We start from the raw sequence: 25,658 nt of genomic DNA, 5'->3' as shown, positions 1-25,658 counted from the left end.
GATTCTTAGGGACAATATAATCAGGGCTAATATCTCACTAGTTTTATTCTGCTTGCAAAAGACAGGACAAGCAAATGTACTGGATTCCTTCGCCAACATAACCAGAAAAATACCATTATATTAGCTGTCGAATTACATGATAAATAAGTTCTGTGGAAACTTAAATGTCTGTGCACTCCTCTTGCTATTACTATGGATGGAAAGCTAAGACACACTAAGTACTTACAATATTCTGATAACACAATACACGCAAAAGAGCATAAAGCCATAAAATTAAGATATAATGGAATGAAGAAAACTTCGTTTTTGAAAAAACTCAAATATGGAGTCAGCTGTGGCTCACAGAGTTCTTTGGGCTGACATCAACCTGTGCTCACAAGCCCATGAAAAACTGTAAACCACCACACTAAACAAATGTGATGGCACAAGTTCAGGAGATAGGCAATGAAACATCCGTGCAATCATATTTAACCCACAACCAAAATAATCAATCTAAATATAGTCAAGAATTGACTGTACAAGCATTTTGACAATCTCTTACTTTTCCTGAAGTCTAGTGAATAATCTTCTAAGCCGTCACTACAACAGGTTTGACGTGGTTTGAGAGCACAATGCGGGGAAAAGGAGAGGAGAGAGAAAATTCCATTCAGAGGAAATGCTATTCTGTGAAAAGGCAAGGAATTGCATCTTTTGGCCAAGTAATGTACCATGTTGCTGAAAACACAGTATTTTTCTAAATGAAACTCATCCAGATTTCCTAGTCACACTTCCAGTCAGTCAATAATATCCCTCCCTACTAGTTTTTAGATATCGCAATCATAGTTTTGGTTTTGAACTTTTCTCCTTCTTAATGCATGAAAATGCCACACAGAAAAGAAAACAGACTACAGAAGGGGAAAATATGAGACAGTTCAATAGCAAAATTTTGACTGCAGAATACCTCACAAATCAGGTAACATTTTCACATTATATTGATACATTCCTCACTTTAAACTGGTATAAAACAGAGTAACTTGCTGTTTATTTGAAAACCATTCTCAACATGCTCAAAATCAAAGCAGCGGTAAAAATACACGCAGCTTGTGAACAAAACAAGTAATGATTAAAGAGAAGATAAAAAGTCTTTACAGAAAAAGGATACTAGAAACTCTTTTCTGAGAGCTTTGCTTCCGTCCATGTCTGGCCACCTCTGCATCTCGGGGGGATGACATGTCTCCAAAACCACTTCTAGAGAACAGCAACACAATAAGAAAGTAAATCCAAGCAGAACATGCAAGATTTTTTTGTTGCTTCAAGTAACTCCACAACTGGGAAACTTAAAGCGTAAGTCACCTCCAATTCTACTACTGATGTCCAGTTTCCTCTACAGAACATCTAGTATTGCTCATCAGCTCAGGAAAATAAGTTTGTTGGTAAACCCCCACTTTGTTTCTCCTACACCACAACAGACGTTTTCTTATTAAAAAAAAAAAACCCCACAAACTAGTAAGAGATGCAACGGTGCGAAATTAAATTTTGAATTGAAAAATTCAATTGAAATAATGACATGATTTCCCTATTTGATTTTTTTCTTCAGATACGCAAAATCACCACAGACTGGGAAAGTTTACGTGTCTTGCAGGAGAGGAAAAAAATCGCTAACAATTACTAACATGCAAAGGGGAAGCTCCAGGCGGACTGTGAAGGCCACAGCTGTGACTGCCTGAGCAAGCGGGTCTGCAGAGCACCCTGCGAAGGCCCGCCTCAAGGATTCCTGCGTAATTAACAACTCCCGTTCAATCTATGCCAAAAGAAATCAGACAGATTCAAAGCTCTCGGGCGACATAATAGTCTTTGATACCCCTCAGAAACCGTTCCAGCCTTGCTGCGTTTTCCAGCCCGCACTGCGAGCACACCGCTCCCCGCTCCTCCGCGGCCGACAGGGGAACGTGTCACATCGCATCTCACCCGCGGGGGGTCCGCGCTCCCCCGGGACGCCCCGCCGGCACCGGCCGCCCCCTCCGCGCCTCCCACCTCTCCATGGCGGCCTCCGGCCCGGCACAGCCCGCGATCGAGTGTTCCCGCCTCCGCCAGCGCCGGCCCGCGGCCCGGAAGGAGAGGGGAGAGCTTCCGCTCGCGCAAGGCGGGGCCACCGCACCGCGCCTGCGCCGCTCCGGGGCCCGCGCCCGCCGGCAGCCTGACCTGGGCGCGGACGGGCCGCGGGCACCGAGCTCCGCCGGCGGGGCGGCCCCGGGGGAGGACGGCCGGGGAGCGGCTGTGCTGGGGGCAGCCGAGCCGCGGCCGGGCAGGCAGGGCCGCCCCGCCGCCGTGCTGAGGCAGGCCAGGCCGTGGTGGTGGGGAAGAGGTAAGGGTATGACCTGCCCGCCTCTGCCCGGGCGGCAGCTGCGGCTGGGCAAAGGCCGCGGTTCTCTGTCAGTCCCCGGGCAGTGGGATCCCACATTAAGCGACAAAGCCTATTAAAAAAAGAAGTCAGTGGAAACGTTTCCAGTGTTGTTTAGGTTATGGCATTCCACAGAGGAGAACTAATCCAGTGCTGAAAAAGTTTTCTTACGCATTCAGCTGGAGCAACCTGCCTCCCACCCCTGGCTTTGTCAAGATGAGCCTGTTTTCACCGCTTCACAAACTTGGGCCTATTTCTCTTCCTTCACCGTTTCTCCCAGCGTAACTCGGACTACTGGCACCAAGGTAAAGTAGTAACCACCATGGAGGGTCACTCAGCCCTTACCTCTCTGGAGAAACTGAGTTACAGAACTACCTCTCGTCTTCATCCCCAGAATGGATTTTGCACTTTTTTTTTAACTGCAGGAAAATATTAGTCCAGCAGAGAAGTGAGTAGGTGCTACTGACAGTTCACTTAGTTATGCTTTAGTACAGGAAAAATGCTGCTAACTGCATTTTTAGTGTAGACAGGCCCGTTCTGAAAAACACTCGGAAGTACTCGGGTGTATTTGAGGCCACAGTGATAAGGGGGTACTTTGAGCGAGTTAGGCATTTAAATTCCTCGTACAGAGGGATACATCTGAAAACAGCTGCAAAAGGCTGCAGAATTGCAAGACCTCATCTGAAGTCCCATAGCTTGCTTAAGATGCTGATAAAATGCTGCAACTCCCAACCTTGGGTGTCTCACTGAAGCTGCTGGAGAGCCTAACTGTAGAAGGCTTCACAAGAAGAAGAAAGCTGAGAATCCTGATGAAGATTGGGTATGCAAAAGCACAAGCAATTAGAAGACCCTTAGTAGATTAGTCACCCAGGAAATGTAGTTTCGTATTAGAAGTCCCTCTATTATGTAGACCGTCATGAAAGTGTAAGTGAAGGAAACCACCTTCATTACATCAGAAAACTCAAAGAATGTTAAAGAACTATTATATCCTAATTCATTACTACATCTTTAATAGAATTTACCTCTCACAAAACAGTGTAGCATTATTGTCTCTGTAGTGCAGTGGGAAATTCAGAGTAATGCATAGATTAATATCTAGTTCAATTCTTTGCCAACAGCTCAAGCTCTCAGGCTAGCCCGTTCTCAGGGAAGAAAAGGGTAAACAAATAGGAGATGTCATGACAGAGAAAACACTTCCTTTGCGTGCTGCCTCAAGTTTACTCAAATCAATGGCAGATGAGAACGAAGCAAAAGAAATAAGGCTAAGGAGAGGTTAAGAGAGCAATGTACATGCTTTAAAAAAAACCCAACCAAACAGAAAAAAACCCGAACCCCCACCAACAAGCCTGTAAAAGAAAAGATTTGGGGCCCTTGAGAGAACTTGTCTTAGTGTATACAGCCTCTTTGAACACAAACTGGGGAAGCACCTTAGAGGCTTCAGGTTGTCTCTGGTAAGGAGGTGAGGAGGGAAACAGGACAAAACCCCTGAGGTGTGTTTTCAGGCAGTATTCTTTTTGACTAGCATCCCACTTCATATTTATCCAACAGGAGGGAAAGAAGAAAAAAAGGAGAAAAAAAGAACTGAAGGTCTCATGTAAGCATCTTACACTTTCAAGCAGAAGGGAATGCAAAATTTTCAGCCAGTTCTTACATAAAATGTTCCTTTAGCATGATATAAAGGACTCTGAATTTAAATTTATAATTGAAAATTATAAATCCATCTTAAGTTTCACATATTTGCATCAACACTGATCCTAACTGCAGCCATGTTGTCAAGTATCACAAGGGGTAGTAATGCTCCGTACTTACAGAGGCAGGACAAGCAAAGACAACTCAACAGCTAGTACAACTAACACAGAAACATGGCAGGTTTATCGCCAAAGCCTAAGATTCCTCTGTTCCCTACTAGCCTTCTATGAAGTTAATAGGGTTTGCAGGAGGTACTAGGTTAAAGTTCAGGATATACAAGTAAACTAACTCAAAACTCCAATTACTCTTTACAAAATATGTTTTAACATAGATGGTTCATGGAAATCAAAGGAATTACTCTAATGCATTACTAAGCTGCAAACATGACAAAACTGTAGTCTTAATTCAGAACTATCAAAAGCAAGAGCACGACAAAGTTCTTGTGCAATGTGTGATAGCAGCACAACTGCATTCAGTACAAAGAAAACCACAGAACCTACACTATACCTTGCCTTTTTGTAAGAGAAGGAAGCTTGCTTGTGCTTTAGCCCATCTTTTCTTAGTTGAAACACATTCCTGGAAGTGTGTAATTTTTCACTTTCTTTAATGTAAGGGAACTTTTTTTAAAACCAATCTCAAGAATTTAACTGAAGCATTTATGTGGTTGCGTAGTATTTCAATACCCGCGTTGACTCTCAGATTAATGTTTTCTGGGGGGGTCTTACCCTAAACAAATTGATTTCCATGCCTATTCCTATTGAGGAAGCTCAGCTAAACCCCCTTTTTTATTAAAAAGGAAAAAGAAAGACAAATTTGTAACTGTCATTTTATTTGTGTCTGCAAATCATGACAGTAGTGCCAACAGTCTTTGTTGTATTGGGCACATTACAAGCAGTAAACCCAGTTTATGAGAGCTGGGATTTCACATGTAGATTTTTGTACTTAGTACAGGAGTGAAGTTGCTGACTCCTCCCTGCTAGATTTAGAAGGATAAGGTAAAAATGCCACATAGTGTGAAAAGGTAAAGTATACTGACCAAAGAAGGAACTGTAACTTCTACTATAATTTCACTCAGTATCCAAGATTGCAGAAATTACCCCTCCCCCCAAGTTTATGATAGCCAAAAAGATATTACATGAATTAATTAGAAATTACAATGTCTTTCAAATGAAATAGTTCACCCCAGCTACAACCTCAAAGAAAAAAAAAAAAATCCTGGTGGCAGTGAAGTTTCTTAAAACAATGAAGCTGTAGAACTTCTTGTTCTGCAGAACTAGTATTTCTTGAGGCTGAAGGGAGTACAGTGGAATTATGAAGACATTCCTTTCTCCATTCACAAATGTCTGCCTAAAGAACATCTCACTGAAAACAGGAAGCCATGATCTGCTTGATGGTTCAAAATTCTGAAAATAAATGGTTTTGGAGGGTATTTGAGAAACCAGACAAATAAACCCCCAAACACAGAAAAAAAAAAAAAAAAGAAGCATCCAAATCCACATTTATCTGTTGTTGAAGCCCAGATATCACAACACTGAGAACAAAATCAAGACTACAAAACAACTTCACTTATAGTTCCAGACTAAGAATGTAAAGTTTGCAACAGATGTATCATTCCAGAGTTTTACTTCATAGAACAGAGAAGTTAAATTAGGTTTTAAGAATCTTCAAGTTGTTCATAAACCTTTCAAAGAAAAGCAGAAGGTGCTTCTGACTCAGAAATAAGAACCTAAGTTGATTAAGAGCTCTGCTTCTCTAATGGTACCTTAGAGAACTACATACAACCAACTGCATTTTGTTACGTATTTGAGCAAATTTTTCTTTGCTTTTATTCTCCTCCCCATACACAGGCAAAATAAAAGCTATATATTGAAGAATAGCCTAATGCTGTCGGGACAGTTTAAAACTGGACAAAAAGCTTTCAGTCTATGCTGATGCTTGGCTGCATGTTCATATCGCAATTCAAAAAGTGCTACAGACAGCTGTATATAGACGACTATTTTTGACCATTCACATCTAGAAATAACTTTCTATTACTGATACATCTAGACTGAAGTCTATCTAGAACTAATACAGTATTGTGGCAAAATTTCTCCCCCTTTAACTTATTCCCAAAACTGGCAAATGTTAGAAAACTTTGTAAAAAACCCATCAAGTTTGATTCATCCGTAGTTTGCTTAGAGCATTTTAAAAGAAGAAAATCCTCATGTTTAGTGTTCACCCATGAGAAAACAGCAGAAAAGGAGAAAAATGCACAATTAAATCCAAATTCCAGGAATATTCTCCTCCCACCTCCCATTTCTAGTATTGCAATATCAGTACACATTATGAAACAATATCTAACTCTACAATGCTTTTCCACAAGTTACGTTCTCTTATGCAGAAGAGCAGTAGTAGTTTGAGCTTACAGTCCGTTTGTTTGGACATCTGAAAACATCTTGCAAAGTCTCAAAATATTCTTGTAAGTTCAGCAAGTAGACATTCATTTCACAGAATAATTTCAGGATTAAGAAGGGCATTAGTAACAAGGTAAGACATAAGAAATAAATTTATACTGACAGGAAAGAGTCCTAATAGGAAGAGTGCAATTCCATTAAATAATACTTCTATATTTCAGGACATAAACATTACTTTTTCCATAGAAAGTGCAGACATTTAAATACATATACCAACTTCAGATTAGGGTGGAAATAAAGCAGTCACAACCTTTGTCTGTACTGTAAGCATAAACTAACTTTACAAGCAGTAATACATGTGTATTAACACTGAATTTGGAAAATTACTGCATTGGTTCTCAAGATATGAATTATGCATGTTTTCATCCAAAGGTTTATGAGAAGTGTTCTGTTTCTGTACAAGTAGTTCAAGTGTGAACTTCTTAAGCGTTGGTACACAAAGCAGCTATCCTGAAGATATGTAAAAGTTTGTTCAAAAATTTCAGACGATAGGATTCTTTTCTAGAATTGGTAACTGCTTACATAGTTCCAATTCCTGCAGGGAACTGGATGTTCACTTCCTCAGTGGGAACAGCTTCTTATGCCGTAATTATTTAGATATGAAGAAAATTCTTTCATGCATTTTTCCTTATGCTTCATGTCCATCACTTCCTCAGCATCATTTTGTCATGCATCTTTCCTTTAACAACCAGGACACTGCTCCCTTGAAGCCTGCCTAAGTTTTCAAGGAGAAAAATACTGTTTTTTAGGTATTACCTGGGTTATGATGTGTTGATTTTACAAATCTGGCCTAAGTTCTAAATATAGGCGGGAAAAAGTATATTTCACATATTTAGCACAATCTTTGGATGGCAACGCCTGGAGTTTCTGAGAATTTTACTTTCCTGGGGTTTGATCAAACTGACTACCTCTAATGCTGGGGAACTTCACATTTACTGTTCCACAGAGCAACCAAGATTACTTCAGTACAGAGCTTTCAGGACAAAGCCTGATGTTCCCTGTAATCAGTACTCTGGCTGGACACTGAGACCAGACCAGGGCCCCCTCTCCGATGCTATCAAAGAATTTTCTCTCCCTCCCACCCAATGCCATCTACACAGCTGCCTGGAAAAGAAATACATTAAAAAGAACACAGACAAAAGGACAATTGGGACATAAAAGTGTTATAAGACCTGAATAAGCCGAGGTTGAAAGTGAAGGGAGGAAAAATACTGATTAGCTCATCAAGGAGGAAAATACTTAGTGAAAAAGGAACTAGAGCATCCAGTGCTCCAGTCTCATCTACTCTGGGGACCAATCAGGATGCAGAGTACCAAGAGATATTTATGGGGATCATCAACCACGTGCTCTCATTTCCAGTGATAAATGAAAAGGAATTTCAGTCTTAACTTTGACTCACCACAGTGAAAGAGTGTATTACCTCCATTAAACAACGGTGATGACTGATGAAATTACCAGCAGGAAGGATCAGCTGGGCTCCTTAATTCACTTTGGGCAATGTAAACCATCTCAAAGCTTACCGGTATTAGCTAACCTAATCTGATTGCATTTGTAGGAATGGGTTAGAACAAGCTCTGTAATTCTGTGCCAGAGAAACAGGAGGCACCAAGTATTTGGGTGTGACATTAATTTTCAGCAGCACAGCCAAGATCAGGAAATCATCCACAGTCCATGCATTCCACTTCACAGTGCAAAAGTGTTAACAGACATTTAAAGTCTGCAAAACTCTACACTCAATACCGCAAGAATGCTCTTCTGCAGATTTCTTTGAAACCAAATTGGTTTCATCATGCATAAAAATCATGTTTTCTCCCAAGAGAATTTTTTTTTTTAGCTACACTAAGTAAATTTTAACAATGAGTTTTTGCTGGAAAGAAGGAAAATAGCAGGCAACATATTTGCAAGTTCCCAAAACAGCCACTCATAGCCTAACTTTTGAAGACAGGTATTTTCTGTGAGACTTTCTCCCTTACGTTAGAACCTGGAATATTCCAAGTCCAAAACCGTACGTGGAATTTCATTCAGTCAGAAATTCATCCACCCTAGCACATGGGATGCTATTAGAAGAAATATCTACGGCATGTATTTGTCAGAAGACAAAGTCATAATGGTTCCTTTTCATCCTAAGATGTATGAATCTGCACTGTGCAAGAGATTTAAAAATCAATATTTACTAGCACTACTAAAACACAAAACATTCAAGTAGTATATAACTGTAATGCAAGCCCTTGCATGGCAATCCAAATTTATTGAACTACTGATGCTAATTCATACAAAATTGCACCACTTTAATTAAGGCTTTTAGTTTACATTTGGCCACCTCAAAGCAGTTGTAACATTAGGTTGGTCAATTTAAATACTGTGGCTCCCTGTTGGATATACACACAATCTTTACACCCAAACGTTAATGCATACAAAGCAACAAGGCATTGTTAAATAAATCAGCAAAAGTTAATTACTGCAACTTAGGCCCTGTGACCAATTACACATGATTAAAATTACTTCCCACATTCACATCCACAGTACTCTTCCACCATTTAACATCTCAACCAAAACGTTACACATGTAAAACAATCACTAACAGGCAAAAGTACTAAACCTGTATATTTGGTATTGCAAATACACTTATGCATGAGCAAGCAAGGGAATTCACAGTGAGAATCTACAGCTGCAGAAGCCCGAAAATGATTTACAAAAAATTGTTAAATCATTAAAAAATTGTTTTAAAATATACACTTCTTGTTGTAGACCCCCACTGTACACACAACTATAAACATTGTTCCCTATGTAAACAAGGAAAAGGAAACATACAATAAAAGGTTGAAAAGTCTGGACATTTCCTTCCCAACAGATATTAAAGGCCATGTCTTTAGTCAGACATTATACTGAAAGGACTCTTAAAGACTAGATCACTGTCTCCACAGGTTTTTCCTAAAATTAAAAAACTATATAGCTGTTGTGTTAATCAAAGCGCTTTTGTACAATACGATGATGATGATCCTGTATTTCTTTAAAAAAGTTACAATAAGCTACAAATACCGATGAAGCAAAGTTATCTGGAGTAGTCTATATAGGAGCTCTTTGGACTTTCTTTTATTATGCTAAAATAGTGGTGCTTTTAGGATTTACATTATTGTACTCTCCAATAGAAAGTGGGGATTGTTGAAGTATACAGTACACAGTTTTCATACATGTACAACATTGGTGGATGAACAATGTCTCTTATCAGTAATACTGGATGTAGGCTCTGGTTTTACCAGTTGCATACACTTAGAATATTTATAAGTAAAAATCTCTCGTGACACTGGAAAGTGATTAGAATGTGCAAACTGATGTAGTAGCTTTCATCCATTTCTTAAAGGGTACCACCACAGGAAAGTCCATTTAAGATGTTGGTAGGTTTAATAAAGTTGGAATGCTGGCACTGTTGAATTGGGCAACAGTTCTTCAGACCTGTAACAACAAAACAAGAAGTTAGTATTAGTAACAGCTATTTGTCATTTCTCTTTAGTTAAAAGAACTAAAGCGGGAACTAGCAAAGTTCTTAGCAAACACACTTAGAAGATAACCTTATCACTTCTGCTCTACTAATATAATTTCTACTGTACAAACAAGTAACAGACTGTCTCAATTAGTAAAACTGAATTGGGATACATATGGTAATCCATGCTGAACTGCGGAAGTAGTATTTGATGGGTGGGACTGGTTTTGCTTACAGTATGACAGTTCCAGTGGCTTTAAAAACAAAAACACATTTGGAGGATCAAAGCTCCTGAATCGAAAGCCCTGTTAGGGAAATGCAGCATCCATTTCTGCCATCTTCAACAAATGCTTTTGGAACTCTCTCAGTTTTACTTTGAACTGATTCAAGTTGTTCAAATTAAGTTTTAATATTGATACCAAAAAGAGTTAAACATGGCACTATCTGAATATTAATAAAAGTCTGCAATTTATGGCAGTGAAATGTCCTACACCAGGATCTTCCACTGTATCAAACACGTGTATATCAGATAACAAAATAATGGATCATAGCACTGAAGCAACCAAACCACCATATGTCCAGAAAAATTGGAGGGAATCGAGATGAACAGGCAACTTGCATGATGTCAGGTCAATCAAGAGAGACCTCTGTCCATACTAAGGCTCAGAGGTGGAAAGGGGGAAACAACCTGCCCAAGAACAAGTTGCAGAAAAAAAATTCATGCCTGCTGACTAACTTCTGAAAAGGCTTGCTTAAAGAGCAGGCCGGAGCTTGTTTGAGCCTTCAGCAGCATTCTTAAAGCATGGATTTAGTCATATAGAACATTAGCCAACTGCCAGCAAGTAAGAAATTGATCTGGTAACCAACAGCTCCAGGTCAAATATTTGGAGTGTTACAATGATCACTTCACTGTTATCTTCCAAATGTACTAATTACAATGCAGCCTATAAAATATCCATATAATCCAAAGAAACCAAGCTAAAATTCCTATGACATCATGCAAGTATGTGTAGGAGTTTAAAGCAGAAAGTGACATTTTAGCATGCAAACTGCAATATTTTACAGTGTACATTCCTGATAATTGGGCTCTTGCAGTATATTCTATCAGCCTTTAAAAAAAACCACGCTGTTTCCAAAAGCTAAAGTTTTGAAGTATCAGAATGAACATCCTCAATTTGAGCTCTACCAACACCTTAAAGCTTGGAAAAAAAGTATGATACAGTGTGAACAGTGTATCTTGCACATATTTGTAGTTCTGACTTTGGAATGGCAAAATAAAGACCATAAAAATTTCTATGATAATGTAAATCAAGAATTTTCAATGCTGTTCTGCATCAACAGCTACCACAGTTGTTTAGGTTTTTTTGTTTGTTTTTAATAGCCATAATACACAGAAAATTTTAAAAGGTTTACCTGGCTCAGAGCTACAGTACAGCTATGTATTAAAGTAGCTGACATGATGACTTTTTGCGTGCTTTTCCAGGCACTGGAGTTTTTCTGTTAATTTGCCGCACAAGGTCGTAAAAGATCTGAGAATATAAAAATCAGTTGGTTATTGAAATTAAGAGGCATCTCTCATAACCTTAAGCCTTGAATCTTCATACATAATGTACTCACATACTCAAGAACCCCTGTAAATATTTAGTTATCACAAAGCCATAAAGTTAAATTGTATACTTAATTAATACCTGTTTATTTTCTGTTTAAGATAACTCTCTGTTGTAGCTTTTCTGCTTCCAATGAAGCAAACTGGAAAGGTATCTATAATCTGCACCTGTTTAATCTCTGGGTCAAATTTATCTGAACATGCATGATATATGTCACAATGATCAACTACTATATGCTATTACTTTGCAATTTAGCACTGAGGCCAAGAAACAGGCCACAGCTTTCCTCTAACTCAAATCACTCTAAAGATATTCTTTTAAACAAAAGTTCTAGTAAGTTCAACTCCACATTTTCATGGTTAACTCAAGGACACTGCATATTCTGTAATATTGTACTCGAATGAGATCATGCTTTTCCAGATACTATAAAAATACTGAAGTTTAGGGAATTAATTCAGCAGCCTCTCTAGGACTACAGCATGACATAAGCATAACATTTCCTAGAAAAGTAACTCATGTATGAGACTCCTTCACACTTTGAATCTCCTAGAATTCTAATTAGAACATGATTTTGTTGAACAGCTAATTTAAGACAAGTCTACATACTACAATTAAATAGCATCTGTTTTGTTCATAACTGACCATTGTTCCAGTTATTTCTGCATCTCTTAAATCAAGGAAGGCCTCATACTGAAGCTATCCTAGCAGTTTCCTAAGCGCTGGCTGCAAAGCAGCAAACATTCTAACACGGGCCTTCAGTATTTGATGGAAGTAAGCTCTAGTTTATTAAACATATGACTTCTATATAGTTAAACTGATTAATTTGTATTTAAGAAAAACTGAATATTTTCTAGAAATTCCCAACTAATTAAACACACATTACTAATTTTTAAAATCAGCTATGCTTAAAACCACCATCCTCATTTGATTACATGCAAGTCTTGCACAGAGGCCCTTTCAACTTGACTGATGCTGCCAACAATGTTTTCCAGAAGACACAATGAATTGCAGGGTTTATCATAATATTCAAGCTGTTCCAGAAACAAACACTAACACAGCTTCTTTTTCTAAATGTTTTTGCATCCCTTTCTTTATGTTGGCACCCCCACTGGATAAGAAGGCATGCACTATGGCAAGTCCCAAAAATGCATGTGTTTCACAGAATCACTAAGGTTGGAAAAGACCTGTAAGATCAAGTCCAACCATCAACCCAACACCACCATGCCCACTAAACCATGTCCCACAATGCCGTGTCCACACGTTCCTTGAACACCTCCAGTGATGGGGACTCCACACGTCCCTGGGCAGCCTGTTCCAATGTCTGACCACTCTCTCAGTAAAGAAATTTTTCCTAATATCCAGTCCAAACCTCCCGTGGCGCAACTTGAGGCCATTTCCTCTTGTTCTACCACTAGTTACGTGGGAGAAGAGACCAACACTCACCTTACCACAACCTCCTTTCAGGTAATTGTAGAGAGCAATAAGGTGTCCCCTCAGCCTCCCCTTCTCCAGACTAAACAACCCCAGTTCCCTCAGCCATTCCTCATAGGACTTGTTCTCCAGACCCCTCACCAGCTTCGTTGCCTAGCTCCTGCTAAATACAAAAGTAGCTAGGTAGTAGAGGTGTTTGCCTCTTCCTTTTTTTTTTTTTGCAGACCACTTATTTAGGTCTCTTCTCTAATCAGCTGCTAATTTGGACAAAACCCTTAAGAGTTTTTGTCCTTACTATCTCAAATAATTTAATACCAAATAACTTAAATCAATTAGTTTTAAGGACTTAACTCTCTTAAAGGTCTTTTTTTTTTTAAAAAAAAGTAGTCTAGCAATGCATTCTCAGTGGACCGATCATATCAACTAGGGAATGTAACATGAAAAAAGTATTTATCCTGAATTCATATGAATATAATTTGAAAACAAATTATACTAGAATTAGTAAAATTTTAAAAAGTCCGAAGTCAAAGGTAACTACATCCCTTACTAGAAACATCTCACAAATTCTCACAATAGTTTTGTACAGTTTTGTGCATTCCAGTGAATGCTATTCATAATTTTGTTAATTTTTCTTGACAAACAGTAATGTTTGGTTACCAGAACAGTGTCCCATCCTTCTCTCCCTGCCACCCCTCCCCCCACAGGTAGTGTGCCTTACCTCATTAACATTTATCTTTGATTTTGCAGACGACTCTAAGAATGCACAGTTATTCCATTGCCTTGCGAGGTTCTGACCTTGTTCCTTTCCCACAACTCTTTCATCTTCCAAGTCACACTTATTGCCAACCAGAATCATAGGGACCTAGAAACAATTTAATACCAGCAATGAATTCATTAAAATTTTGGTAAGTCACAATGTAAATGCACACCAAAAATGCTATCTGAATCCTTAGAGGATCCTGACCTCCAGAATAATCAAGCTCTGGTATAACAGAAACTTAAGTTAAAGATTGAAGTCGCATACAACTATAAAAACAAAGTGACTGCATTTTTTGCCTGCTGTTTGGCAGTGCAGTTGGGGGAATGGTTTGAAGGTTCAGTACACCGCCAACTGAGAAAAAAATTTCACATCTTCTAGAAGACCTAATGAGATTTCATTTCTAGATATTTAAGGTATCAAGAAGTCTACTGAAGAATCTGCTACAAGATTCCTGGATGTTCAGAAGCCCTGGAAAAAGTGGCCTGCATTGGGTAGCATAATGAAGGATGCTGAAGCTCCTTTCACCATTACACTGGAAGCAGAGGATCTGCACTCCTTTCAAGTGCAGTTTGCTCACACAGTTCTTATTAGTAATCTGATGCACATAGAGGAAAGAAACATGCTAGCTTATCAAAATTACTAACTACAGAAAACACTGAATTGACCTTTGTGGCAAGAAAAGGCAATCATACAAAGTTGGGGCTTTTTTTCCTTCCGTTTACTAATTTTAGGACATAGCTATTTCTCCCAAATTCAAGTGTTGAAAAAAGGTTTACAATATTTTGATCATTAAATTTCCCCACACTAAGAAAGCAAGTCATGCCTAAACGTCGGCGTAGGAAAAAACTTAATGTAAATTTTGGTGAGAACTAAAGTTGCAACTTGAAGCTCATTATCTTTCTCCTGATACTATGGAATGGCTTTCAAGACTGAGGGGAGTGTTCTAAAGAGAAATACAATTCCAAGGAAATACTACCAAAATACTACCGAAGAAAGCTTAGGTGAATCAGTATAAATATACCATGTAAACTAAGGTTTCAAATATAGTCACATTTTCTTTATTTTAGTGTACAAAAATTAATTTTATGCTAAACAAGGCTATAACTTAGTAGGTTCTGGGTGGGAAAGGCACATGCAACTTAAATACTACCCTTCTGAGATACATTTGTGATAATGGGTAATAAATCACTTCTGGAAGAAATCTGCTGAACATAGGCAAGATCCGCAAATGCTTACGGTTAAGAAAGTGCAAGGTGGCATGTATTACAAGAGTCACAATGAACTTTCCTGAAATTGAAAAGTTTAATACATTCTGTGTCTGCTGGCAGCAGAAGCATATGTGGATACATGCAGTAAGGAAGGGATCAAAGTTTCCATAAGCACAGTTTAAATGAGATGAGCACACTTAACAAAACTGTTCATTGCTTACATTATTTTTTTTTTCCAAGGAAGACTTCTAGTCTGATGGCTACAACCTGCAAGGCGTTTCTTCTAAAAATACACTTTTACTGCTGTTTCACATTTGAAATACCTTTCTTCCTTTTATTAAGGGACTAAGCATTCACTTCCTACAACCACAGTAAGTTTTTTTTAATCAATTATAAACTGGAATGTTTTAGCCTCTCTTGCTAGCTTTAATAATGCTAAGAGGTGCATATTGAAATTGTGTGGAAATAGTATGACCAAACTTACTTGCAAGCACACACACACAAAAGACAAAAGCTACATAACATGCAAGTTTAAAGCTTGTAGTACTGTATTCTGTAAGAACTCAGAATTTTGTGCTTTTAAAATATCATAAACTGTAGGCATATTGAACAGAAAAATTGAACTGTAGTTTTTTTAAACCTTCCTTGATAGTAACTGAGGTAAGAATAGAGTTGCTTTAGAAATATTTTCTGCAGTACTAGTGAGTAAGGTTATATACCGTTTCAAATAGAGTATTTTTAAGGAAGAGATTAAAAAAACAATTCTCTTTATATACACCACATGACAATTTACAATTTCTCCAGTTTGCCTTAAGAGTTGCATTTCTGTACTACGCATCTACTGGTTGATTTGTCTCTTAATTTAAAGCTTGGAAGCTATCTGATCACAGCATATACATTACAACATCTGTAATGAAAACCGTAAATATAAGTATTAAGCATTTTTAGAGATGCTTACATCATCAGTGTCTTTGACTCGAAGAATCTGTTCTCTTAGATCCTGTAAATCATTAAATGTGGACTGCGCTGTGATGGAATATACTAATGCAAAACCTTGTCCATTTTTCATGTATAGGTCTCTCATTGCTGTAAACTGTTCCTGTGATTAAAAAAAAGATACAGATGTTGCATTCAATTTGCACTTCCCTTACACAAACTGCCATATACTTCAGGTCACAAATAGATCACAAGTATGATGCATTTGTGCCCTCCCCCATTTTTTAAACTGACCAATGTTTTACTGTTTGACTATAAGCATTACAAGTAAACTGAACCACTTTTAAATAAATCTGGTTTGGAACATTATCTGGGGTGGCTGAACAGTATCTGGATATTGCAAAGGGCTATACCCTGGGGGTGAGGGGAAATCACAGAAACTAAAGTGATTTCAAAAAAGAGGAGGTACAGTAGAAGGTACAGTGTAATCTGTAGATTCCTCCCTAATAGTTACATTCCTCCCAAATCCTTCCTTGCATACCAACTTTTTCCCCATCTCCTGACCGTTCTTTAAAACGCACCACAAAGTAAATGCATCCCTTTTCAGCCTCCATTTTGTAGTCTAGGCACTTTCCTATGTTAAATTCTACTTTCATTTTCAAGGAGATTGACTAGAGAATGGAGACACTCAATAGACTTGTCACATTTCCTAGGCTTTGGTGACAACTACAATATTGCTTACGAAGACTCGCTGGTGCACTGCAGAGCAGCATTAGGTGTTCTCCCTGTTTGAAAACTCTCACCAGTATGACTGCGGAACAGCATTTGCCTTTCTCACATTGGTGACTTGTCTATCTTGTGACTGATCAATCACTCACCAAGTCCCTTGCTGTATGAAAGCGAAGGAATGCTGTATCCCAGATGAAAAGCCCAATATAGTTTGAGAGAACAGCCACTCCATCTTTCTGTAGTTTTACATGGCCTTACTCTCATATGGAATTTAAATAAATTATTACTGGACCAGATTACTATCATAGTTCAGAGAACACATGCTACACTTCAAGGGTCTTCAGCCTGTGCTCACTGGAATCAATGAAGGAAATGACTGCTTTCAGTAGATTTTGGAACAAGTCAGAAAAACCTGACCAGTAAGCAAAGGGTCAGCATAAACCCTGCGCTTTGAGTTCACATAAGCTGACTAAAGCAATACTATTTTTATCCCTATGTCAGAGTACATCTCACACACAAAAGAAAAAGGAGATGAGAAGAAAGCATGTATTCTCTACAGCAACAGAAGTCAAACCCGAGTAACCACTGGGCCTAAATTTTCCTCTGGGCAATATAAACTTAAAACAGCAGCACAACCTCTTTTAAAATTCTCAGTCTCATGTTTCCCCTATTACAGAACATGAGCTCACAGGAAACTTGGAATTCATTTTCTGCTGCAATACTCAAGTTTTGTTTAAATACTAGTATGTTAAAGAACATCCTTTAATCCAGTGCAGTGACCACAGTTACTCTTTAGAGAATGAGGAAGGAAATGTGTCATCATTTACATCCCTACAGCTTTTGATGGTTTTAACACTGTACATCAGTATTTAGGAAAGTTGGTTTTACATACCGTTCCTGCAGTATCTAAGATTTCAAGCATACACTGTTGTGCATCTACTTCAACTTGCTGTCAAGAGAGAAAGATGTGATTAGTGTTTTTCCTCTTGCAACTGTCCCCTCCAAAGACACCAGGAATTGTGTGATTTTATAAGAAAATTCATAATGTATAAAGCAACATAATGGCTTAAGAAGTTTATATGGATATACACTTTGAAAACAGCAGGAAGAAGCCTTTCAAAGAGCCCTAGTGACATTTTCAAAAGCAGCATCAGCAGCCAAGTACCACTTTGCAAAGTGATTAGAGATTTTTATTATTATTAAAAAGGAGGCTGCTAAATTTTAATGACAGTTATCAGCAACTAGCACAACTAATTTCTATTTATTTCAGGGATCATTCACAGACTGAAAGAAAAGTACAGGTGAAAGCTAGAAAGTTAGATTGGCATACTTATGGTGATTTAATAGTAATTTAGATGAACAAGAGAATAAGTAGTACACAGCAAACAATAAACCAAGCAAACCACTAAGAGTGGTGTCCCCAAAACAAGTCTTTAGTGACACTGTTAGGAAACTGATTCAGCTTAGAAAAATTTGCAAAAACCAGAAGGTTTAAGAAGCCAGCTAATTTTCTGTATCTATTTCAGAGTTCCTCTTGGGTTTTTTTTGAGGTAGAAACTAGACAGAAAACAGCCTTGAGGGCATCAAAGGACATGGAAATGCCCTCAAGCTGTTTCATTACCCACATTTTTTTTTTTCTTTCAAGCTATTGGTACACTTCCCTTGTTTCCATTTGCATGTAAAGTTCCTAGCTGGCAGATCAGCACGCAGAAATAACTTTGTGTCCACCATTCCCGATATATGCATTATCACTAGTTTAACTTGGAGCTTTTCTTTTGTAACTAGATTTGAGCTTGGGGGGCAGGGAAGAGGACTGTTTCCACTCCTCTCACACCTCCCCCATGTCTTCCTAGGGATGGAGATTCCTTCAGTAGCCACTATTTTAGCATGTATTGCTGACAAAGTTACTCAGCTAATTAAGCAGCATCTATTCTCTTTATGAAGAAATATTTGGGGAGTAAACCAAGGCGTCAAGTTTCAAGCCTTCATGCTCAAATTATTTAGTTTCAGACAAACTTAAAATATTTCAAGCCACATCCTCTCAACTTCAAACATTATAAAATTAGATTTAAGATTAGTAGTACTGAATTGCAACTGCCAAACCAGTACATTTTAAAATCACTCAAGTCAAGCAGCAAGTTAGAATGGTAACTAGCAAAGAGGGGAAGAAAATGACTGCATAAAGCACTGTCCAGACTTAAGCAAGACTTCAACAATCTGGCTGATTTGAAAAGAATACATAGAGACATTCCTAGTCATTTCAGGACCAAACCTGAAAGGAACATTATAAGATCTCTGCTAAAAAAATTACTTAGCAAAAGGCAAAATTTCTTGAGATGGCTTTACTTTTTCAGGTTCCGTGGAAACAGTCTTTGGAAAAATTCACCCAGCAAACACCATGAACCTAGTATGACCTGAAGAACGTAAATATGTAGCAAAGGAAACATTTCACTCTACTACAGCTTGTGAGTATTTTTTGGAGCCATTTATTGGGCCTGACCCAGCAAAGGCCTGCACCAAACATTGGGATAGGATCCATAATTCCTGCTCCTCTAATACAGAAAAAATAAGTGGCTATATAGAATTTTTTGTTGCTGTTGCCTCTTTAATAAGAGTTCTCGCTTTGGCTGGAAGCCCATATGCTTAAGACAGGCTAGGATTTTTCTAGCATATAGATTTCTATGAGGTCAAAGAAAACAAGTGCGAAATTATTATTTTGCTCTCACTAATTCCTTTTCTGTTCAGAAGAGATTCTGGTAACTATAGGCTGCAATGGCTGTTAATGCAGCCTCTTTATTGCAATATAAATGTAGCCCAGTGGTGAAAAGGAGGTACTGCAGTTACTACCCATTCGCAGCTACGGTTTGTGCATCTTGCCTCCCTTGTATAGACACTGGTATTTTTGTAGCCACATGGCGAGCTACATTAGACCATCAATGCATCTGAAAAGTAATTCAGCTAGAAAAAGAAAAAAAATATTAAGAAACTGACACAGCCAAAAACTAATCTGCTTCACCAAATGGTTAACTCTTTTGGTAGCAGTCCAGATGTAAACTATCTTAGCCTGGAATATTAATCATGGTCTCAGCTGAAATTGAAGAGTGAGCAATATGGAGATTCAAGATGATGCAAGCAGAGTCAGACCTTTCAGCCTGTCATGCTGAAGACGGGAAACTAACAGGCCACTGTAAGTGTTTGTTCATTTATGATAGGTTTGTGTTAACTTATTAATAAAACAACAACCCGTCTAATGGAAGCATATCAAGCTATCAGTGAAATTGTTAAGAATACAGTATGTCGCCTCCAGTGTTCTAAAGGTGAGCCTCAAGCTGTTTTTAAGCAGATTTTCCTAGTAGCAAAGAAGCTTAGAACCTCCAACACACAGGTCCAAATCTACCTGCAAATACTAACATACACAGACACAAAGTAATAATAAATATTATGAAAAATAGAAAGTGGTAGTTTTACTTTTTAAAAAAAAATAAAATCAATGTTCCCAATTCTGACAATGAAATTACCATTTCTTACTGACTAGCTAGTAAGGTATTATGCTTAAACATTAAAAAGCTAGTCTTGAATTATTCCTTTTAGACAGACTTTAATAGCACCTTTACATTTCAAACTTGTTATGTTACCAGGTATCACGTGGCATTACCAGGCATATCCTTTTTCAAGCAATGACTCAAATACTCGACAGTGTGTACTGCAGTTTTAAGTTTCTGTAATGCTAGGGAGGTCTTTTGCATATACCTTTCTGTAGGAGTCTTCTATCGTAGGATCGTATTTTTCAACAAATATTCCTTGAACAAACTGTACAGTCTGCAACACAAAAGTTCTTGTAAGGTTCTTCTTGTATAGTGACATTTTGTAAACATTGTACACAAATTACTGTTCTAGGTGTATACTCAGTTATCCATTACATTTTTGAAGGCAAATTAAGTGATTGACATAACTATAAGAAACAACAGGAAGTTAGATGTATATGCCTATTTGACTAAGTACTGTTAGATGAAGCAATGCTACACCTTCCTTTATCCACTCTCACTTGGAGCGTAAGAATTAAAGCATGCATTGATTTAAGGTTTGTCTAACTGTTGGAATCATTATTAGTTTTTAGTTGAATAGGATACTGTATACAGCTGCATGGCTTTTACGTTTGCATTTAGAACTACTGCATCTTCTGCTACTTATCTGCCACCACAGGAATTAGTAAAAAAATGACTGCCAGCATTTACTAGTCTTAACTAGACTCAGTAGGATATTCCTATGTACCTAGCACGCAAGACGTTTTTAGCACAAGTGGAACTTTAAGACTCAATGGCCAAGTCAGAGCAGACAGGTTCAAATCCAGAAATGCTGCAGTAAGATAAAGTATTAAGAGGTGAAGGAAAAAGTTCTTCCACAATCTAAGATGATTTGTCATTTAAGTTTTCCTTTAGAAACTGCTTTGTAAGAGAATAGTTCTTACCTGATAGAGTGGACCTTTGGACCTTACTTTACGATAAGGTGCACAATTAAACTGAAAGATGTAAAGTTCTTAGGTGGGTTGAGAACATCATATTCTGTGAACTTTTTCAGTGCTAGTCTAAGTCAGACTAAACTTCTCTGTAATTAACTAAAATACACGAGCTCTTTGGTTTACAATCATCTACCTGCTGCAGCTATACACCTACTTGCAGGGAAAATGTAGAAAACATGCTAAACTTCCTACAAACATGCCAATATATATTTGTATTTGCATAAAAGAAATATTAGTGCCTTAGAGAGTGCTATCAAACATTAAGCAAACAGCACCCTGAAGACCTTTCTAGAGACAGGAGTTACCAAGGCCAGACACAGGCAAACCAGTTCATTGTGCGAGTTTCATGAAGCAGCCTGATTTTGCACAGACTTATAGCTGGGTTCCCCTGTGAAGCCAGAGACATTCATAATGCTGTGGCTATGCACTTCACTGCGTAAGACAGGCAAAGATCTGACCAAGCACCATCAACCAACCCCATACAGAAATATTAGCATGCGAGAGCGCACCAATGGATGTGGATACACCCAGTAAAGGATGTACCTATTCTAGCCAGGAACCTTCAGCAGTCATTACTCACATTTGTGTTTATTTGTGCACACTATATAGGTTAGTAGAGAGCATATTACAGGAAAAAAAAAGACATGAGAAGCTTAAGAAAAGGTACTTGAGCTGCCTCACAGAGTACTTACCAGAGCAGACTTTCCAACACCCCCAGAACCAAGAACCACTAGCTTGTATTCACGCATGATGCAAGAGATAGATCACCCTCAATACCTAAAACAGACAGTAAATTGTTCACCATTTTGATCAACAGGATAACTGTTTTAGCATTACTGCAGCCACTGTAAGATCACATATATAACAAGACATGAACAGTTAAATATTGATATCAACTGATAAATGCAGGAGACACACCACTATAACCAGGCATAACCTAAGCAGGATGTCTAATTATTACGCAATATGGAAACTATGGACATTTATTCAAGACACAGCAACTGCTGAAAAATGCTACTTTTTCATCTAGCACAAATAAAGTACCTCCAAGGTTTTCTTGTTACCAGGATTTTAACACTTGAAGAAGCATTGTATGTTATCGAGCCTAATTTTATAGTCAAGATAGTACAGACTTGGAAAGTTTTTTCAAATGCAGATTTTTTTATATTCCATGAAACAGTAATTTAGAGAAAAGGCAAGAACAGATTAAGACTCTCTGTAATAAAGACCTCAGTATCATGATCTTGCCAAAATATCACAGGTGTTTCAAAGAAAGTACAGAAGTATCTGGAAGAACTGCTCACATCCATATGCATGTATCACTTCCTCAGAGGCCTTTGGATGGATTCATCTCCTTTATTTACAGCACGGAGGATCCAGCCACAGAAATTAATTTAGTCCAATTGATAAGCCAATTACTTAGATTACAGTATACCATCCAGTGAGGTGTGTTCACCTCTCAACATTTTACAGAAACCTACAAAATCTCTTCTGGTCATGCAAACAAGTCCATGGCACCCTTCAACTATAGTCACAGCAACCATTAAGGTATTTCACAGGTTTCTCAAGATCTTTCATTCATTCACAAGACATTGCTTGCACTATGTATTTTGCAACAACAGACCAAAACCAATATTCTCAAGAGACACACAGATACCTAAAGAGCTTGCAGTTTTACAACCACTACATTCACAGTAACTGAATAGGTTTATCGGGTAAACAGCTGCTAATGTTTGTTACCTATGGTACTGATACAGTAAGTCTAAAAATGTGTGTCTTAAATTTCTTAGCCACTACATCCTTTCCTCATCCATCCCCCAAAACTTCTATCACTCAAGTTTTTGTAATTTCATATATATACACATACACATGTAAATGATTTCATTCATATAAGCCAACATGCATGGAAAGTTTCCAGTCTCCACTGAAGAACTGAAAGCATCAACATGCTGACAAAAAAAACCAGCTGGAATGGGGAAACTTCTCTAGGCAACAGCATCTCTTTATTTGTATTGTCATTTACTTGAAATAACATCCAAAGTTTGTGTCTACTGATGCAAAGTTTGATCTATACGCAGAAAGTACAACCATGACACCACAATCCAGTTCACTAAGCAGGGTTTGATAAAAGGGCTTAGTTTGAAAATGACCACTGTATTAAAAAAAAACAACTGTCAACTGTTAATGCAGCTACAATAAAATGCTGCAAACCATCAGATATAGTATTTCCTCTACTTCATTACTGTTCTCCTGTAAAGAAATAGTGAACAAACCCTACTATAGTAAAGCTAACAGTTACTATTGATAAGAAACAATTATCCAAGAGGATATAGAATGCATTTTCTCTTTCTGAAACACTTAAATGCTAAACAAAGAATCACAGAGAGAGACTTGTATAAGAAAATTAAACCAACCTCTGCCCAGCAAACAAACATTTCTCAAAAAGAACAGCAGGATCCCAGAAGTCAGTTTTCAAAAAAATCCCTTCTTAAGTCTGAAAGTTGATTAATGTTTTGCTAGATATCTAACCACAGTTATAATGACTGTAGTTTCATGAATAACTGGAGGCAACCAAAATACTCTTTTGAGACCATTCCTCTCCTACAAGCTAGATCTGCTCCCCTGTTCTACACTAGCTAGTGTCGCAGTCTACAGCAGTCTGCCAAATATGCTTGCTCATCTTTGTTGAAAACTGACCTCGCAAAAACAAAACAAGGCCACAGATTTTGGGACATGTCTTTGGGTCTTACTGCTCAAGAAAACACACCTCTGAGTCCTGCTAGCAACTGAGCTAACAGCACTGTTACTGCTGCTCTGGGAGGAAGGTCTCAGTTCCTCTCTTGCACTGGCTCCAGCACTCACCAGATTGAGTTACCCGTTTTCTCCCCTCTCCGCGCTCCCAGAAAGATGAAACCCTCCCCCAACAGACAAATAATTTGGGGTTTAGGGGAGACAGGAAGTGCAGGTAATCCAACACAGGCAGCTGTACAAGGTAAGCGGCGGAAGCAAGATACGAAAGACCCCTCTCATCAGCAGTAATCTCACAGCATCTCTGGGAGTCACACCATCTGTTAGGTGTTCAGCACAAAATGCTAAGATGATTTACGTAGAAATTAGAGCACCTCCACGTCAGTGTCCATCTTTGCCATCACTGATTAACTCCACATTGTCAGAAGACTTGAGAAATCAAGAGACCTGGTCCTATTTAATTTTCTTGCAAACATATAATGAGCAATCTTTCAACCTACCTAAGCCATTCCTTGCACCTTAAGCAAGTAAAAGGAATGCAAGGAGAAAGCCATAAGGAAATAATTGACCTGATATCCAGCAAAGCAGGTCTCTCCACAGGCTTCTGTTACCAATAACTTATGAGACTTAAGTGATTTTCCCACCTAAATAGAACATCTTAACATCTTTTCACTCCTGACTTTAAAAACTATGTTTCCTTCCCTACACAGATTTTTTGCAACCATGGACCACCAGAACCATTCACACCACATGTTTAATCTATTTGGCACCACTGTAAATGTTCAGTTAGATCCACAAATCCATAAGTTGTCCAGCCTTTCTACAAAAAATAGGAAAAAGGATTGTCTCTAACTGTACTAAAATGTACCTTCCAAAGTCATGACAAATTAAGCCTACATTACCTGTCATTTCTTTAAAACAAACATTCAGTTATGCCTTTATTTTTGGAAAGGTGTCACTAGAATGACACAGACATAGTGGGTGTAAGGGAAATCCCAGTACAGTAATCTGGGTGAACTGTGGCAATTTCACTGTCTTGAAAAGAACAGTTTAAGCTGAATTTTTCAGTCTTCAGTCTGAAGTTAACAACTAAATATGGATATGTCAATAACGAAGGCTGACAGTAATTTAGAAGTAACAGAACTTAAGCAGCAGCTACCAAATATCTGTTTTACCTAGCAGTTTGAGTCATTTGTGACTTTTTCTTACTGACTGATTTAAGGCTCCTTAAAAAAATTCCAAATCCTGAAATAAGAAGCTAACAACTTGGTTTTAATGAGAGACTGGCAATTCCATTTTGGGTCTCCAACAGGGATTCAGGAATTTAACGCAAGCCAAGGCTTCTTTTGTCATCCAGATTTGGAAGTTCAGCCATAAATATCCAATTGCTGTACAACACTCTGGAGCCGATTTCACTACTTTAGGTGGTGGTTATATAATTAAAGCACATACATACACTATTACAGCTTGGTTGACCAATTTTCTTAATCTCTAAGGCACCTAAGCAAAAAGCTTAAGATCTTTGACGACATGACAAAGCCAGACTGCAGTACACAAATATTTTTCTGACTCTCCCTCCAAACTCAGGCAATGAGCAAAGTACATACTAACTTCCTCTTTCCCCTTGACAACTGTTTTGTCATTTGTACAGTTACTTCTTAGCCCACCGAGAGCACGCAGTGATACGTGCAGTTATACATACACACACCTATACAGA

General features: G+C 38.2%; 2 protein-coding genes across 4 annotated transcripts in view; both read right to left on the bottom strand.

Annotated features, from left to right (window-relative positions):
• The window catches only part of NUP107 (nucleoporin 107), a 30,868-nt gene extending 28,825 nt beyond the window's left edge, over positions 1-2,043 (bottom strand). For all 3 annotated transcript variants that reach the window (XM_059816377.1, XM_059816380.1, XM_059816379.1), the window contains exons 1-2: positions 2,014-2,043; positions 1,142-1,227 (exon numbers count right to left, since the gene is read on the bottom strand). In XM_059816377.1, coding sequence (XP_059672360.1) covers positions 1,142-1,227; positions 2,014-2,021 — 94 coding nt within the window. In that variant the 5' untranslated portion in view covers positions 2,022-2,043. The remainder of the gene's footprint in view (positions 1-1,141; positions 1,228-2,013) is intronic.
• A 6,693-nt stretch (positions 2,044-8,736) lies between these two features.
• The window catches only part of RAP1B (RAP1B, member of RAS oncogene family), a 32,394-nt gene continuing 15,472 nt past the window's right edge, over positions 8,737-25,658 (bottom strand). Inside the window, exons 2-8 of the mRNA XM_059816998.1 lie at positions 21,886-21,970; positions 20,425-20,493; positions 17,567-17,623; positions 15,968-16,108; positions 13,760-13,903; positions 11,417-11,532; positions 8,737-9,975 (exon numbers count right to left, since the gene is read on the bottom strand). Coding sequence (XP_059672981.1) covers positions 11,446-11,532; positions 13,760-13,903; positions 15,968-16,108; positions 17,567-17,623; positions 20,425-20,493; positions 21,886-21,942 — 555 coding nt within the window. The 5' untranslated portion in view covers positions 21,943-21,970 and the 3' untranslated portion in view covers positions 8,737-9,975; positions 11,417-11,445. The remainder of the gene's footprint in view (positions 9,976-11,416; positions 11,533-13,759; positions 13,904-15,967; positions 16,109-17,566; positions 17,624-20,424; positions 20,494-21,885; positions 21,971-25,658) is intronic.

This window comes from Gavia stellata, chromosome 4 (assembly GCF_030936135.1).
Source record: "Gavia stellata isolate bGavSte3 chromosome 4, bGavSte3.hap2, whole genome shotgun sequence".
Classification (NCBI taxonomy): domain Eukaryota; kingdom Metazoa; phylum Chordata; class Aves; order Gaviiformes; family Gaviidae; genus Gavia; species Gavia stellata.
This window is presented reverse-complemented; position numbering and strand designations above follow the sequence as displayed.